Source organism: Alexandromys fortis, unplaced genomic scaffold (genome assembly GCF_014885135.2).
Source record: "Alexandromys fortis isolate MF-2015 unplaced genomic scaffold, M_Fortis_MF-2015_v1.1 scaffold_90, whole genome shotgun sequence".
Classification (NCBI taxonomy): domain Eukaryota; kingdom Metazoa; phylum Chordata; class Mammalia; order Rodentia; family Cricetidae; genus Alexandromys; species Alexandromys fortis.
The window spans coordinates 6,253,270-6,270,955 of NW_026067985.1; the positions used below are offsets into that span (position 1 = coordinate 6,253,270).

At 50.4% G+C, this 17,686-nt stretch overlaps 1 protein-coding gene across 1 annotated transcript in view; it reads right to left on the reverse strand.

Moving 5' to 3' along the window:
* Window positions 1–17,686, reverse strand: part of Rph3a (rabphilin 3A) — a 48,374-nt gene that overhangs the window by 1,143 nt on the left and 29,545 nt on the right. Inside the window, exons 6-18 of the mRNA XM_050159058.1 lie at window positions 16,900–17,065; window positions 15,295–15,333; window positions 15,066–15,218; window positions 11,865–11,951; window positions 11,573–11,614; window positions 10,535–10,723; window positions 8,181–8,260; window positions 6,484–6,558; window positions 6,127–6,236; window positions 5,297–5,423; window positions 4,303–4,359; window positions 3,571–3,725; window positions 2,330–2,411 (exon numbers count right to left, since the gene is read on the reverse strand). Of these exons, the coding sequence (XP_050015015.1) occupies window positions 2,330–2,411; window positions 3,571–3,725; window positions 4,303–4,359; window positions 5,297–5,423; window positions 6,127–6,236; window positions 6,484–6,558; window positions 8,181–8,260; window positions 10,535–10,723; window positions 11,573–11,614; window positions 11,865–11,951; window positions 15,066–15,218; window positions 15,295–15,333; window positions 16,900–17,065 (1,362 nt within the window). The remainder of the gene's footprint in view (window positions 1–2,329; window positions 2,412–3,570; window positions 3,726–4,302; window positions 4,360–5,296; window positions 5,424–6,126; window positions 6,237–6,483; window positions 6,559–8,180; window positions 8,261–10,534; window positions 10,724–11,572; window positions 11,615–11,864; window positions 11,952–15,065; window positions 15,219–15,294; window positions 15,334–16,899; window positions 17,066–17,686) is intronic.

Here is a 17,686-nt window from a genome sequence, read left to right on the forward strand (position 1 = left end):
CCTGAGAGGGCACAGGACCTTACTTAGCATTTAGGGATTGAAAGAAGCCCAGACAGAGGTCTTTGTCTGAGTTTGCTTATGAGACAGGGACTCAGTTACCTCAGGCTGGCCTCAACTCAACTGTGTAGTCCAGGCTAGCCTTGAACTCATAGATTAGTCTCCTACCTCAGCCTCAGCCACCACTAAGCTTAACAATATGGTTTTTTTTAAAGCAACTTTCCTGCCAACTTGTAAAATTCAGACATGTTCATTATTCAGACAAACAAGGAAGGAAGCCATGATATCTACAGCTACCCAAGAACCCCTCTGTCAGTGGAAGCCATGACACATTATCCACAGCCACCCAAGAATGGCCACTGTCTTGGGGTTTGCCCATGTTCATTTATATTGATGTGTGATTTAAAAACAACAACAACAACAACAACAGCAATAAATCCTAAACCTAAAGTTTTTAGGTTTCCTCCTTTTACTCTGTAACCTATGTTAAAAACCAACTTAGCACATTTTCCAAAAATATTTCATGTGGATGAGATGGTTCATGTCTCTAACCCAAGCACTTGGAAGGCTGAGGCAAGAGGACCACCACAAGTTTAAGCCAGCTTTAGCTCAGAGTGACTTCTAGGCTAACCAGGAGTACCAAGCAAGACCTCGTCTCAAAAAAACACAAATGAACAAAGAAGGTTGTAAATGTCATCACTTTGAAAGTATATTCACGTGTTTATGTGTCTTTGCAAGCCATGGTTCATGTATAGAGGTCAGAGGACCACTGGTGCAAGTCTCCTACCATGTAAGTCTCAGAAAACAAACACAGACCATCAGGGCCCGTTCTCTCTGTGCCATCTCTCGGGGTCTACACCATCATGTTAATGGTAATATTTAGTGACTGTCCAGCTGTAACCTGGTCCCTCACAGATGAGTGTGTAAGCTGCCTCTAATTTTCAGTCATTAGAGGCACCACCTTTGGCATCCAGGGGGCAAGATCACTCCATCCATCCATGACAATCTACATAGGACAATTTCTAGGAAATGCATTTCTGATTGTGGTGGATACAGTGACGTCAGATGAACTATAAGTGATCTGGCTGCATGTCTCTAAAACTCAGAAGTGTGTACTATTGTTGCTTCAGAGAAAAGTCACTTCTGAGGCCAAGGGAGGAGAGAGATGATGGGATACTTATTCTTGTTTTGCTTTGTTTTGGGACAGTGTCTTGGGGTCTCGCTAGATAATCTAGGATGACCTTGAACTTCTGAACCTCCTGCCTTAGCCTCACTGGTCTGCCCCCACCCTCCAACTTAACTTTCTTATTTTTGGCTTGTCCAGATTCTGGGAGAGGGTAGGGCAAGCTGCAGTGTGGGTCTCCTGAGTAAGTGTTTGGATGCTGGTTTTCAAAACCCATCATACATCCCTCCCCCACTTACAAAGCGTGGTAGAAGCCAGTATTAGTAACTCAGAGGCAAGGCCAGGGGGAGAGCACAGGGGTGGTGGGACAGCCCAGACAGGGCAGGGTGGGACTCAGGGCTGAGGGTCCAGTTCAGCCCTGGTCTCCTTGCATCCCGAGAATATATTTTTCCCTTTGTTTGGGCTTTGAAATGGAGGCTGTCTAAGTAGGTGGGCTTACAGTTGCATTCCTTCATACTCCTTATTCAATCCTTTGCCGATGGGACAGACACCCGGCCCCCTCCTGCCTGGCTGGCTTATCAACATGTAATGGAGAAGCAGGGGTTTGGTGTGAGAGGGAGGGACAGAGGACTCCAGAAATATAGGAGAAAGCTTGTGGGGGGGAGGTCACACGTATTCTGTGTTTTGAGGCATGGATAGGAGGAGTTGGTCAGGGAGGAAAAGAGGCAGAGGGTGGTACAGCCACTTAAGAAGCCACTTGAATACATTCATATTCAAGTTTTCTGCTCTTATATGGAGCAGGTGTCAGGCCCAGAGGAGGGAGCAGGCATATACTGCAATGATTCAGGTATAACATCCCAGGGTCTGAGCCCAGATGGCGGCCTTGAGAACACAGGGGAGGGAGCATGTGTGAGTGGGACTTGAGGGAGGTGGCTGAGGGTGCCACTGATCTAATTCATGTTCACATGGCTCAGGAAAGACGCTGGGGGTGGCTTAGGTCAGCATCTGAAAACAGCTTCCTCCTGCAGAGTTCTCAAGCTGTGGGCTTTGCGGCAGGGAGTCCGTCCCCTTCCTTCGGACATAACTCAAGCTTATCGATAAAAAAAAAAATGCTCTTTTGAGGCAGTCAGGACTCTTCTGGAAGGGATTCAATCTTCTCTCACAGGTAGGAAGTCTCCACCAGTATGACAAAGACGGAGGCAGCCTTACCTCATTAAACTCGGGGTTCAGGGTTTTCTTTTTGATCTGAGTCTTGTGCTTGGCTTTCTTCCCCATGTCTGGTTTCAGCCAGCTGGGAAGAGACAACCATGTGTCAGAAAGTGACCCAACACTGGTGACACCTTGGACGGTGGGGGCCCTGCTCTGAGCCTCTCATGGCATTCTGTGGCTCAGTGCTGTCTGCTGGCTTCCTGTGACCTCAGGGGAGAGTTTAAACTCCTCCCAAGGCCCCATTGTCCATGTGGCTGGGTCCCAGCTCCACCCTAGCCCTCTCTCTCATCATGCTCTTACCGCCCCTCCCTCATCCTCCTCTCCACCCCACGGCCTTTGCACACAACACTGTTTCCTCCACCCAGGAAGCTCTTTCTCAGAGTTGGGCACAGTGCCTAGCACACAGTAGGTGCTCAACCAGTAGCTTATGGGTGTAAACAAGTACTTTGGCAGGGGGACAGGGATTGGCAGACATTAATGATCAGAAAGGCTGATGAAGCTGATGAACATTCCACTAACCAAGTCTGCTTATACTCTTATGGTATTTTCTATAGGAGTGAGCATAAAGGGCTAAAGCCCTCTCAGGGTGGGGACATCTGACTCCAGCGGTCACCAGGGGAGCAGATTTGACAGTATTGCTAGAATAATCCCAAGTTTGAGATATTTTGGGTCTTTCTTTCTTTCTTTCTTTTTTCCTCTCTTTTCTTTTTTGTTTGTTTGTTTAGTTGGTTGGTTGGTTTTTCAAGACAGGGTTTCTCTGTGTAACAGTCCTGGCTGTCCTGGGACTCACTTTGTAGACCAGGCTGGCCTTGAACTCACTGAGATCTGCCTGCCTCTGCCTCCCAAGTGCTGAGATTAAAAGCATGTGACACCACCACCCAGATATTTTGGGTGTTTCTATAGTGGATTTGAATGAAACCACATTGCTTCTTTGATGGTGGAAATCTGAGCTAGTGGGGACATAGGCAGCTAACTCCTGGGTCATAAGTGGGATCACTATGTCAGCCACTCTAGGAAGGGGCAGGTACAAGGGTTCCCATGTGGCAGGCATCACACTGGTTGACTTCCTGATGCTCAGTTTCAGTCTGTGCTGGGCATGCTTTAGCTGTTGTGTGACCTAGGGCAGACTCTTTCCCTCTCTGGGCTTCAGTGGTTAATAGTGGGGTGTCTCTTGTCTTCATCCTCTCCCTCCCAGGGGACCCAAATCCTCTCTCATCTCCCTGGGGTGCTGCCCAACTCACAGCTTGACGAAGGGGTCTGAGTAGCCGTTGGCGTCCATGGCGGCCAGGTGCACACAGCGGATAATGCCCACGATGAGGCCGCCCTGCTGTGTGCTATACATGAGGGACACCAGGATCTTGCCACGTTCCTCTATGTCGCCAATTCGCTCCACCTGCTGCATGTGGTAAAAGGCAGTACAGGGCTCAGAAAGGTGGGAGATGTGGGTAATGGTGGGAGACTGCTGTGGAGGGCAGAGGGCGACAGCCTGCTAAGGGGTCGGTCAGCACCATGGACAGCGGGTATGTCTCTCGGCACAGCAGTGTGCCCCAGGCTAGGCTCTCCAATGTTCATTGGGCCAGAGCTCAGCTTGAGTCAGATGGGGGCAGAACCCAAACTTGGATCATTCATTGGAGCTGGGCTCCATCCTAGTCACTGACCTTGACAGATGCTGACCCTGACCCCTGACCTGACTGGCCTCATGTCCCTACAAAGGGATGAGCATGCCATTGCTCTCATCTGTAGAGCCAGCAGCAGAAGCTGTGTGAAGTAGGTTCCAGAACATGGGTGTGCGAGAATAGGGACCGTCCCCTCTTCCTATAGCCCAATCCTGCGGATGAAGGACACCCCCCCCCATGAGCCAGTAGGTCACTTTGTGGATAGAGAGAGAGGAGGACATGAGAGGAAGAAGAGAGAAAAGCGGCCCCTGGTGGTCTCAGCAGAACCCTCTGGCTTCCCTCCGACAGTCAGCTCACCTCCTCCTCATAGAGTGCCATGCCACGGGCTGACCCTGTGGTCCCTGCACGCTTCATCTGTGGGAGGAGACAGGACGAGAAGGTAACCTTGGGGGCTCATCCCCCTGCCCAAGGAGGGCCCAGAGCCAGGAAGGTAGGCTGTGCACCCCAACACTCTCCCGTTCACTGATGTTTACACAGCATTAACTGTCAAGATGGGAGCAGCAGCTGTGTTTGCGTTTTACTGCATTCCCCAATTTACAGAAGGCGACACTAAAGGTCAGAGAGGACCAGAAGACGGTCCAAGTGTCAGAGCACCCACACATAAACCGCAAGTCTTCATTCGCTTGGGCTGTGTAGTTCAGAGCTCTCGGGATCCGGCCTATCAGATGTTTCTCCTGAGTGGCCCTGGGGCCCTTCTGATGGATCCTAAGGCTCTGAGAAGCAGGGTTGTGAGCTACAGATTAAACTCACTCCCACCCTATGGAGATGAGGACAGCTGAGAGGAGGGGACGGCATTGATGAGGCCCCTGTCCTTAGTGCAGCACAGTGAGGTGACTCCTCAGACACCTGCCTGCCTGGCTACCTTCATGTCTTGGGACAGCCATGTCCACTTTAGCAAGACAGACATACTCAGAAGCCGGTGGTGATAAAGGCACAAACTTAACCATTGTTCTGAGCAGCTGGATTCATTGAGTAAGAAAAAAAAAAGCCAGAACCACCAGCTGCCACCAGACAGGGTCCCAAAGAGACACCTCGTGCCCAGAACTGGCTTTCACGACTTGTTCTGTGTGAGCCAGAGTTGGCTGTAGAAGCACAGCCCAGTGCCCAGTAACACACCCTTTCCCAGCCACCAGGTGCACCTCCCACCCTGAAGCTTCCTCTCTGCTTCTTGGGTGACGTTGGCCATTTGCTTCCCCCACCCTAAGTCCCCTCACCTCCGCCTGGTGCTCTGCCCCACAGCCCCTGCCTGAGCCCACACAGCACAGCAGGAAGGTGGCAGTTCCCAGCTCACCGGGATCACCCGCTCCAGGCAGATGTTGAAGTTTTTCCTCTGGTTAGCCTTCAGCTTCTTGAGTGAGAACCTGGTCTCGCCGATGAACTCATTGTGGCCGAACTTGTCCTCATCACACACGGAGATCCTGCCATGGGCCAGAGAGAAAGAGCAATAGACACTGAGCCCCCCCATGTACCTGGGTGATGGGCACTGGGAGCAGCCTCAGTTTCCCTGCAGTCGGGTGAGGGACTTAGTTCACAGCCTGAGGGGTCTACGCATCTCATGATCCCATATAGCCATTGCTCACATAAGAGCTAGAACATTCCAATGCCAGAGATCCTCAGTCAGGGTCCTTCCCTAGACCCTTCCTTACCCTAAGAGACCCATCCACTCTTGCCTGCAAGGGGCCATGAGCCTGCACTTGATCCTGTGTAAATGTGACCACACAGTGCACACCACCTTTACTGAGACACATACATACAATGTAGCCCAGGGTAGGATTTGCGATGTAGCCCAGGCTAGATTCAAATTCACTATGCAATCCAGGCTGGCCTCGGCCCTTCCAAGTGCTGGGATGACAGCCACACAACCCTGCCTGCTTATCTACCCTTCTCTGTTGCTTCTTCAGCACCATGCCTGTGAATCTCAGCTATGCATGCACATAACTGTGGGTTCTGCATCCAAATACATCCAGGGACAAAACCCCTCAGTGTGTACTGAGCTTGCGCAGATGGCTAGCACGGCTGCCTGGACAACATAGGCTGACAGCCGTGTGTATCTAGACACGTTAGGCCCCTGCATTCACGGTTCCTGCTGGAGTCCCACCCTCCACCGCCACCTGTAGCCACCTGAGTGTCTTTCTCTGCATGTCCTCCTCTGTGATGCCATGGTACTGCAGCGTCTCATTCCACACAGGGTTCCGCGTGTTGCGTAGGGTCTTTGTACGAAGTTTGTTGGACTAGAGACCGAAGAAACAGACGACAGACAGGCACCCATCAGTAGAGACAACCTGGAGACCCTCCTCAAACATCCCCTTAAGTGAGAAAGCACAGGCAACTTCCATGGAGATAGACATGGCTTATGGCAGAAATGACACCACTCCTTCTGAGGCAGGGACATGGGGATGTTTCCCGAGTCCACAGGCAGTGTCCTCCATGCCTGCAAGCTCTCAGAGGGGAGATGCAGACCCCTGGGCTGCTGTCTACCTTGCTGGCACCAGGCAGCAGGTGCAGCTTCACATAGGGATCCGCTAAGCCATTGGAGTCCATGGGCTTCAGTCCCTGCAAAAGAAGGAGGCAGCACAAGATGGTCAGCCTCAACAGGGGATAGCATCTCTCGCAGCAGTGGGGACAGAACAGAGGGATGCTGTATCATGAGGATAACGTGGGGCATCCGGTACAGAGTTTAACAACATAGCACTCCCTAGCTGTGCGGCCCCTCTGAGCCTCTTTCCATGCTGTTGAGTGGAGGAGTGGGGCAGGTTTTAGCACAGTTGCCCTTGGGTGTTGTAAAAGGGATGGAGAGGACATTCCAGCATAAATACCAGAGAGGAGTTGCTGGGGACAGAGACCCTCCTGAATCCAGGGCCTGACCCCTGCCTTCATTTGAGGCCTCAATTTTCCCCCCACTTGAAGGATGAGGCTCACACTGTCTGTCCCTCCAAGACCAGGAGAAAGTGGTTTTAGCATCATTTGCTGAGATGAGTTGAGTAACCCTCAAGGTTCTGCATCTCAGATACTGTCCACCCACCCAGGCTAGGTAGGAATCCTGTGACCTCAACTTGCTCGTCTGATTGATGGGGCCAACAGTATTCACAGCTCTGTGGGGTTCAGGGAGTAAAGAACCAAATCTTGCCTTTGAAAATGAGCCTCATATATTTGGGGTGTAACCCCAGGCATTAGCTTTCTGCCTCAGTTTCCCCACCTAACTAATGGGGCAAATAAAAATGCTTCCCTCACTCGGTCACCAAAATAGAAGGGAAGAGAGTAGTATCCACCTGATCACTCACTGTAGAGTCCAGTACACAGTAGGAGCTCACTCACTGTAGTGTCGAGTATATAGTAGGGGCCCAGTATGGGCATGCTCCCCAAAATGGCTTAGGCTTGGGTGGGCCAATGCAGGAGTTTCTTTAAGCATGGTGGTTCTTGTTTATCCTCCAAACTGGGGCATTTGGGGAGTGAAAAGAGGGTCGTGTCGTGTCCACCACAGGCCAGCAGGCACAGAGAGGGGACTGTCCTAGACACCCACAAACTGCCAGCCACTTTGCATTCGGTTTGTCCAGCCTTTCTTGAAGGAAGGACACCATTGTCTCTTCCACTAAGTCAGAGAGGGTCGGCTACTTTCTCAAGTAACACAGCAAAGTGTCCTGGGCCAGCAGTCACTCCGGGGGACTCTGGTCCAGATCTTGCTAGTTTTTTCCTGGGGTCCCAGACTTAAGTTCAGCCCGGGTCCCTCAAGGTCTGGAATTCATTCAGTTCACATTCCAATGCAGCCTGCTGCTGCGGCACCTTCCTCTGCTGTGGCACCTCCCTCTGCTGCTGCAGCACCTCCCTCTGCTGCAGCACAAAAGCATCTTTTAGTATCCACAGCCAAAGTTCCCACCTCACTGCTGCCCCTGGCGGACGATGACATCAGCAGAAAATGCAGAGTCACCAAGTCTTGGTGGCACTTGCAGCATCCCCTCTGTGCGTTGTGGGTGGCCTAAGTGACCCTCACAGTCAAGCAGCCTCCCACTCTCAGGAAGCAGCCACAGGACCATCCCCAGAGGAAGAAGTCTGCCATGGCTGATGACAACCCTGTTCACATCTTGTCATTGCCACTGGTCAGTGACAATGGGAGCTGGGCCTGGGACTCATCCCTCGTCTCTTAGGAAACCAGAGCATCCCCAGGGATCCCCACACACCTTTGCCCTGATGATGGTACACTGCAGGTTGCTGTTTTCCTGGTCATAGAGGAGGCTGAATTCCAGGGCACCCAGTGTGGCTGCAAGCAACAGAGACAGAAGCCAAGAAAACATTTGTTTAGTCAATCCATAAATATTTCCTGGGTGCTTACCAATGTGTCCAGCCTCAGCTAGGTACTGGGACCACAGGAGAGAGGGCGGGCCAGGCCCTGATCTCATACTCTGTCCTGGTCGGCCTGTTTCCTGGGAGTCTTCTGCAATTATCTCTGTGTGTGTTTGAATAGTGACTTCCTCCCCTGCCAGATTGAGAGTGCCCTGAGGATAAGGGTTATGGCTCTTGATTGACTACCATGTCCCTACTGTGTGCAAGGCACATAATAGGTACTCCTGTGTACGCTGAAGGAACAAATGGATGTCAGTGTTTGCTGTTCCTCCTGCTGGGAATGCTCTGTCTTCACACTCACTTGGCTCACGGCCTCAGGCTCTACAGCTTGGCTCAAAATCACTTCCTATGGAGGAAGCCTTTCCTGATTGTGTCCTCAAAGCAGCCACTGGTGACATCACTCAGCATGCAAAGAGCTCCTTCATAGTTTGACTCTGTTTCCCCTGTGGCCTTTTTGTCCCAATGTCCTAGCACCTGGAGCAGTTGAGGAGCCTGGAGTGAGGCCAATAAATCCTTGTAGATGACAAAGATGAGCAGGTGAAAAACAGAGAGAAGTCAAGCCGGCTGAAACCAGCTCTGCAATTGAGCTCGTGCCAGGGCAGCCTGGAGGCTGGGAGAGGTCACACTCTGGAAACTGAGGACGGAAGAGCATCCAGACAAGGATGGAGGAGGGCAGATATGGAATATGCCAGGGATGGCAAGGCAGGTGGGCTCCTCTCTCCCTTCCCTGAGACCACAGACCCCTGACTCTAGAGAGCCTCTGAGTCAAAGGGGACACCTGCTCTATCCTAAAGTGCGGCCTTCGAGTGACTGGAACCCTGTGATGGGCTGCCAGTCCCTCCATTCTCTGGCTACGCTGGCTAGTTTTCTGTCAACCTGACACAAGCTAGAGTCATTTGGGAAGAGGGAGCCTCAGTTGAGAAAATGAGCCCACCAGACTGACCTATGGGACACTTTTTGATTGAGGGGGAGGACCCAGCCCTTGTAGGTGATGTCACCCCTGAGCTGGTGGTCCTGGGCTCTATAAGAAAACAGGTTGAGCAAGCCAGTAGCACCCCATCCATGGTCTCTGCATCAGCTACTGCCTCCAGGCTCCTGCCCTGCTTGAGTTCCTGTCCTGATGGACTACAAGCTGTAAGCTGAAATAAACCTTTCTTCCTCCAGCTGCTTTCGCCATAGTGTTTGTCACAGGAATAGGAACCCTAACTAAATGACCGTCTCTGAGTCACAGGGACCCTTTCTAAGACTATATGCAGAATGAGAGGGGAGAATGCCCCATTCCCACTCACTAGGGACAGGAAGAAGGGAGTGTGGCTGGCCGTGGTGGGAAGGGAGGCCCACCTGGATCTCCGCTCCACCAGCGCCCACTCTCCTGCCTCCACCCCTTCTATTGTTGACACTGCTGCCATTTCTCATGTGTGCTCATCACAACACCATCATGGCAGTGTCCAGTTCACCAAGCACTGTCCCTGAGGGGCCTCAGTTTACCCTCCCATGAGCCTACACAGAAAGCAATATGGGCTAGGTGTCGGAACCAGGTCCCCCCACCTCCCAATAGCATCCACAGGCTGTCTTGGCTGCTTCAGCCATAGCTGATGGGGGGAAAAACACTCTGAGGGATCTGTCTGTCTGTCTGTCTGTCTGTCTGTCTGTCTGTCTGTCTGTCTGTCTGTCTGTCTTTCCCTGGGCCTCTAGGTCTGAGTTTAAGAGGGACACAATATGCGCCTACTGAATCACTGAGTGATCTTGCAGTAATCCTACTCCTGAGAAAAAAATGACGGCAGATGATAGACACACTGCAGGAACTCATGCCTGTTTGGGGGGGGTTGTGGGATACCAGATAATTCTGTTTGGTAGGTTGCTATGTGGGTAGAACCTCAAGAAACCCCACAAGAGGCTTAAAATGACTCAACGAGCTGCACCCTTGTGTTTTAGTTCAATAAGATATACGGTACCAATACTGACCACACGGTGGCGCTCAGCAGTCGTTCCAGCACTGGGAAGCAGAGGGCAGTAGCCCTTTCCCAGCACATGCAAGGCCCTGAACCACAGAATTTTTGAGGGTCCACATGTCAACCGTGAGGGTGCGTCTATTGAATCCAGAACCCCATTCCCGCCCCATCCCAAGCTCAGTTTCGGGGTGACTTTTCCCAGCATGCTTCCTCCCCTCACCCCCCCCCCAGCCACCTACTTGCTTCATCCGAGTCATAGCTATTGGCTTCCTCCTCTTCCTCTGCGGGTGGCGGCTGACGGGCAGGGGCCGCCTGGGAATAGGGGCCTGTAGTGTGGGGAGCTGACGGGAAGCCCCCTGCGGGTCCTGTCCTCTCCTCCCGGGCTGGGGCGACAGCCCCTGGATAACCAGAGTCGCTTGGAGTGGCCTCTGTGGGGACAAGAGAGAGAGAAGAGGGAGTATTGAGTTTGTGTCACAGCAATGCAGCTGGAGGAAGCTTCCAGAATGCAGGTCCCCAGGCCGCACTCAGAATCAGGGGTCTTGGAATCTGCATGGGATAGTCAAGCCCCAGGACTGATTTGGATAAAAGCAAGCCAGACCCCAGGGAGGTCAGTCAGCTGTGAGGATTCAGCCGGATGACATCGACCTTAACCTCAGCTGTGGGATGTAGGACCAGTTCCTTAACGTCTCTGAGCCTTAAGGTTCCTTAGTTGTAGAACTGGAGTTACTGAACCCAAAGGTGCTTCTCTGGCAGTCAGTATTAGTTGCATTAAACAATGAAGGTCCATGGAAAGAAAATGGTTACCTTGTAACCATGACAACCAGGCACCTGAGGCTTGTATGTGGGTCATGGAATAAGCAGTTTGCTTATGATGAGCCAAACACAAATCAGCCTTCACAAAAAGATTTTTTTTTTAATTGGTTTTGGTTGGTTGGTTGGTTGGTTTTGGGTTTTTTGTTTTAACTATTTTTTTTTTCTGTTTTAGTTTGTTTAATCTCCCCAACAGGATTGTGAAGGAAGTCCTAGCCTGACTCACACTTCATAAAAAAACAAACAAACCAACAAAATGAAGCTCAGAGAGGTTTAGTCATTGGCCAGGAGTAACACAGTAGGAAGTGAAGGACCAGGCGGAAGTGAAGGACTCTGAGCCGCAGGAGCTGGCTTGTGGGTGTGGACAGTTCAGGGGTTGAGAAAGTGGGCTGCTTAGGCCTCCTCAGACAGGTCTTGGGGGTACAGACTGAGTAAATGTGTTTTCTGAGAGGGTAGTTCACACTTGCCTGTGTTTTGCCCAGGAGCAGCCCTGCTGCCCCCAAGGGGCCCTGCAAGGGGAGGGAAAGAGGGTGGGGATGAGGAAATACTTCAGTGTCTGTCCCAGCCCCACCCCTTCACAGTGGACAGGATACTCCAACCAACCACCCCTCTGCCACAGTCTTGCCCTAAGCACAGGGCCCCCTTCACCCCAGGGTCTAAAAAGAGCTCATGGCTCAGCCTGTTTCAGTCCTGCAGGGTGATGGAACTGAGGTCACTGCTAGGGGACACCAGGGCACATGGTGGCTGCATGGCAGATACCTGGCTGCACAGGTTGAGCAGGTGCCGGACTTGACATTGAAGGCGGGGCAGGGCGGGAGGCCTGCACTGAGTTAGCCCGCCTCAGACCTGCAGGACAAAGAGGGAGAAGCATAAAGCACACGTACACATGCACACACACACACGCACATACACAAATACATGGGGCTCCATGGAAGGCTCCCTTTCTCTGGTCCCTCTGTTTTCTCCTTGGTGCCCAGACCCTCTGGGTGAATCTCAGTGGCTGCAGTTATTTAAAGCACAGGGTAGCTGGGCCAAGGGTACAGGCCAAGGGTACAGGCCTGTCGTCTCCACCTCTCAGGTGGCAGAGACAGAAAGCTTACAGATTTGAGGCCCACCTGGGACACAGAGTGAGTTCCAGACCAGAACCGACCTCAAAACAAAACATTAAAACGGGCCTGTGGGCATGGATCAGTGTAGCGTGCTTACTTAGAACCTGCCCCCAATGTGCCGACAATGGGATTAAACGAGATGACAGAAGCAGAGTTTAATCATAAGATCAGTGCAGAGCAGCACATGGTACAGGAGTTAGTGTTACTAATGGACCATTCCCCTGCACACCTTAGACAGCCTGCATTCAAGCAGGAATCCTGGAACAGGCTGGAACAGGCTGGGAACGGAGCGAGAGTGCTGAGATTACAGAGGGGCTCAAGAGCCATTTGTAGCAAAGAGTCATGTGCCAGGTAGCAGCTTGGGGAAGCTGACCTGGGCAGTGGTGTGTGCTAGGGCTGTGTCCTTCCATCTGGGAACTCAGGGAGGGGGCAGTGAAGTCAGCTCAGCATGGGGTAGGTGGTGCTAGGAGCTTTCCAGATAAGGGGACATGGATGTTGATTGTATGGGTGTGCATGCGTGTATACTCGTGTGTACATGTATATACTTCCACCTGTGGGGAATGCATGTGGAGGCCAGAGGTCAACACTGGGTACCTCCCTCTACCATTCCCCACTTTATTTTTTGGGGAGGTTCCCCCTGAACCCAGATCGCTGCATCTCAGGTGACTGAGCAGTAAACCCCATGATCTGCTTGTCTCTGCCCCACCCGTTCCTGAACTGGGGTTACAGTCACATCACAGGTGTGTACCACCATACTGTACATCTGATATTGACTCTGGAGGGACTTTGTGTGGTCAGGGACATCCTGATGCTGTCTTTTCCTTCAGGGGGTTGAACAACACATGAAAAGCACTAACTACATCTAGAAAAGTCAACTGAAATGCTCCAAACGTACACACGTGCACACTCACACTCAATGCACACCCACATGCACATACCTGCACATGTGTTTACACACAGACAAGTACACACACATGCATACTCTTACACACGCACACACATGCACAGGCACACACATACAAGCTAAAGTATCAGACTCAGAGAAAACACAAAGGACAAACTTCAGGCCACAGCTTCTTGGATGTGACACTCAAAGTAGAGGAAGTAAAAGGGAACAGACCAGTTGGACTTCATCAAAACTGAATCCCTAAAAGTCAAGTGACTCTATCCACAAAGAGACCAAGTGAGCCATGGGGGGAGTGGGGTAGAAGCCATTTACAAATGACACAGTGACAAAGGGTTGGCATCCTGGGTATAAAGAACACCAGTAGAGTCCAGTCAAAAACATGGGACAAGGGCCAAGCCTGACATTTCTGTGGAGAATCCAAGTGGGAAAAGCTGGGTACTACCAACTTTTAGGGAAATGCCAATCAAATCTATAGCACCTCTATGAGATACTGACTCATACCCATGGGAGTAGGTAGTATTTAAAAACCAACCAACAGCCAAGTGTGGTGGCGCACACCATTAATCTGTCCAAGGGACTAGTAGACAACCTGAAAAAGGGAGGACCAGCCTAACAGATGCTTGAGCATGGTGTACCTTGAAGGTGTGGCACTCAGTGAAGTGAGAAAGATACAAGGGTGAATAATATGTGATCCCACCTAAATGTGTCAAGTTTCCATGCATAAGAAGAAGAGGACTGGATATTCTGGAGTAGGGAAGAGGTCAAAGAGAAGCTATGGTTTTATGGATACAACAGTCTCATCTTGAGATGAGAGAATGTTCTGGTGGTGGGTGGTGGTGATGGTAACATAACACCATGTGTGCCTGATGCCGCCAAACTGGACATGAAGAATGGCTAAAATAGTAAATTGCGTATAATAAATATGGACTGTGTGTTTCACAAAATCAAAAGGCCTGGCCCATATAAGCTTCACCTCTGGAAGAGAAAAGAGATTGAGAGTTCAGGTTTAATTCTTATTTTTCACTCATTGTCAGCTATGCGGTGAAGCGGCAGCAGAGCCTTTCCGAGTCTAATTTTTCCATCTGTGGAGTTGGGATGCTGAAAGCCTCACACCTGTGTGTTGGGGCTGTGGCAAGGAGTCACCACGATCTCCTGGTAGAAGAGCTCTGGGAAGCATCTGATACACGTAGGTGCTCCGTAGATGTACTCTGGTGGTCAGACTCAGACATCCATCCTTTGTCCATCTGCACCCTGGATTTACCAGCAGGTATGGGCAGCAGATGGGAGGAGCCCACGTCTGTTGTCGGGAAGGAGGGAACTGAAGCACTAAGCAAACTGTTGGGCTGAAATGTCCCCGCCAAAATGTCCCCAGAGTCTCATGCGTTGAGCACCTGAGCTCCAGCTGGTGGTGCATTCTGGGAAGTGGGGAAACTTAAGGAGGTGGAGTCTCACTGGAGGAAACTGTCCACTTCCTGACCACTGCTGTTTGAGCTGCTCAGCCACACCCTCCTCTTCTATAAGAGACTGAGCCCTCTGAAGCTGAGAGCTAAATTCATCTTTCCTCTTTTTAGGTTATGTCCTTTGTCCTGTCATAGTGATAAGGGAGCTAAAACCCATAGTTTAGGATGTGAATGCTGAGCAGACAGGAATGGGGGTGCATACCTGTAATCCCAGTGCTTGGGGAGTGGGGCTGAGACAGGAGGATCATTAGTTCAAAGTCATCCTGGGCTTACAGTAAGGTAACTCCTCTCTTTCTTTTCCTCTTCCTCTTTCTCTCTCTCTCTCTCTCTCCCTCCCTCTCCCTCTTTTTCTTTGTTAGGGGTTGGGTACCAGAGACCACTTTAGGTCCTGAACACTCAGCCACCACAGTGAGACCCACATCAGAAACAAAACATGATATACAGCAGGCACTCAATAAAGACAGCACATGCCTACCTTGCTCACCTGCTGGGCTCCGGCTGGCATCTCCAGCACCCCCACCGTGACCATGCTCCCAGCCCTCAGAATCCCGGGCAGTTGTACTCATTCGTGCCTCAGAGGCCCTGCGCATGGGAGGCCCATGGCTTCCTCGCCCAGGGGCAGAGGGGAGATCGGGGCCTGCAAGGAAAGGGATGGCTGAAAACAGAGAGAAGGAAGTGATAGGGTGAGGTGGAAGACAGTTGGCAGAACTCACCTGGCTTCTGACCTGGGGCCCTCCTCTCCTCCATGTCACCTGAAAAGAGAGAGAGAGAAATGATGCAGAGAGCTAGTTTTCTGGTGTTTGTAGAGGTCTTCACCTCAGAGCTACACAAGGGGACCACCCTGTGGCTGAAAAAAGTTTGGAAGCATTAAGTAAGTTTTCCCTCCAACCTCTCCCCTGAGCTTCTTCCTAGTGTCTCATTCCCTTATTGTAAGTGGAGACAAAAGCATAGACCAACAGAACAATAGCCATTTCTTCTGCCTAGACAGGCAGGTCTGTCCAACCTGTGACACCACAACATAGCATTGTTATCTGTGAATCCATGATCAAGCACCACACAGCCACATTACCAAAAAAAGACTAAAAATTCTGCTTCTGTTCTAAATAAATTTGCAGTTCTGTTTGTGCTGCATAACTACCCTGAGCTGCATGTGACCTGTGGGCTGTGGGCTGGACACTCAGAGAAAGGAAAGGGTGGTCCGGAGGAAGGATAGTTGGTAGGACTACACAGTCTTCAAGGACACAGTGGCTATTGATAACTTGGTTATTCTACAAGAAGTAGAAATGGCCCATGACACCCCGTAGAGAAAACCTTTGGCACCAGGCTCCATGACTCTGAGAAGCTGTCCTATGAGAGACCAGGTCAGGCACTTAGATTCGAGCCCTGTATCTCCAGCTCTCTTTTGAGAAATGATGTCCCAGCATTGCTGCTCCAGTTGATCTTACCATCCAGTGTTAATTGAGATTATTATAAGGGCTTCGTCTGTCCAGTCTAAGTGGTACTGTCCAATGAAAATGCAATTTTATGGAGTCATTTTTCTCCCTATTTGCCTCTCTCTCTTTTAATGAACACTTTAATTATTAATAACTATACTCAGATAACAGCCATGATATTAATAGTGCTGGTAATTTCCCTTTGCTAATTTCATTTCTATTCATCTTTCACTTTTAATTAGTCCAGTTGCAGAATTGTTTACAGTCAATAGAAGAAACAAAAGTGAAAATCAAGCATGGTATAGGACACCTATAACGCCAGCACTTGAGAGGTAGAGGCAGGAGGTTAAGGTTCAAGGTCACCAAATCCTCAGATAAAAAGGGAGTTCCAGAGTATCCTAGGCTACATAAGATTCTGCCCAAGAAGAAGAAAAAGAGAGAGGAGAGGGAAGAGGGAACAGAGAAGGAAGAGAGGGAGAAGAAAAATTAGGAGGGAGGAGAAGAAAGAAGACAAAACAGAGATGGAAGAGGAGGAAGGAACACAAGAGAACCAGGTAAGCCTTTTTAGCAGGTCCAAGTTCCACAGGTTCCATAGTATATTCAGGTGAGTGGGATACTCTCCCAATTACTAATTTTAATTTCTTATTTTGTGCTTTTCAATTTCCCATAAAGAAAGACAGCAAAGTACTTGGCAATCTGGCTTTTCTAGAAAGTTCCCTGTGCTACCCTCCCAAAAACAGGTTCATGGGAAACAACAAAGGTGCTAAGAAGTCCTAGACTAGAAACCAGAAATTGATTGGCAGCAATAACTTTCTAGGACACCTCCAGGTAGACCAGTAAGCCGGGACCTGTCCAAGGTTCTGGAAGGGGTTGGTTTTGTCCTACCTTGAGCTGGAGTTCGGGCTGTGTGCCTGGATTCAAGTGTAGGCTGTTCCGGGACAGCAGGCTCACCAGCAGCCTGCTGGGGCTTGGTCTTCTTTATAGGCATGGGCTGTGGAAGAACCTGTTTGGGAAAACCCTTGAAGAACCATGCTCCTGAGCGCTTCCAGACCTGGGAAGGAAAGAAGGCAGGTGTGGGAGACATGGCAGCCAACTGCCAGTTTTTATCTTTGTTCCCATAGCTCTTGGCCATGACAGTGGCCACATGCATTTGTTCCATGACCTGATGGTCATTTTATTGATAGAGAAAGTTGAATGTTTGCCATGTCAAGGATCAATCCAATAGCTCAGCGTCAGAGAGGGAAAGAGTGTGGGCTCAATGCCAATTCTCTCATCTTGTAACTAAAGCCTTGTACTTGATGTAACAAAGGTGGGAGGTGGGATGTACCTATAAGCCCCAATACTTAGAGTCAGGAGAATTAGGAATTCAGGTTTGAGGTTAACCTGGGCTACATGAGACCTTGCCTCAAAGGGACAAAACAAAACAGATGATCTAATCCCTGACAACTTCTTCAAGACCCCAAGCTTTTATCATGACTTCAGATTAGACAAGATGATATAGGGACATCTGGAAGATCCCCAATTCCCATCTTGCTATATGCTCTACAGGGTTACCCAGTATGGCACATAATAACAGGGCTCCCATAACTTTGGTTCTCTGACTTGTGTGGTCCAAGAGAACACCAGAGGAGTGTGCAGATGTGGAAAGGGGAGTCATGGTATATATCCCCTT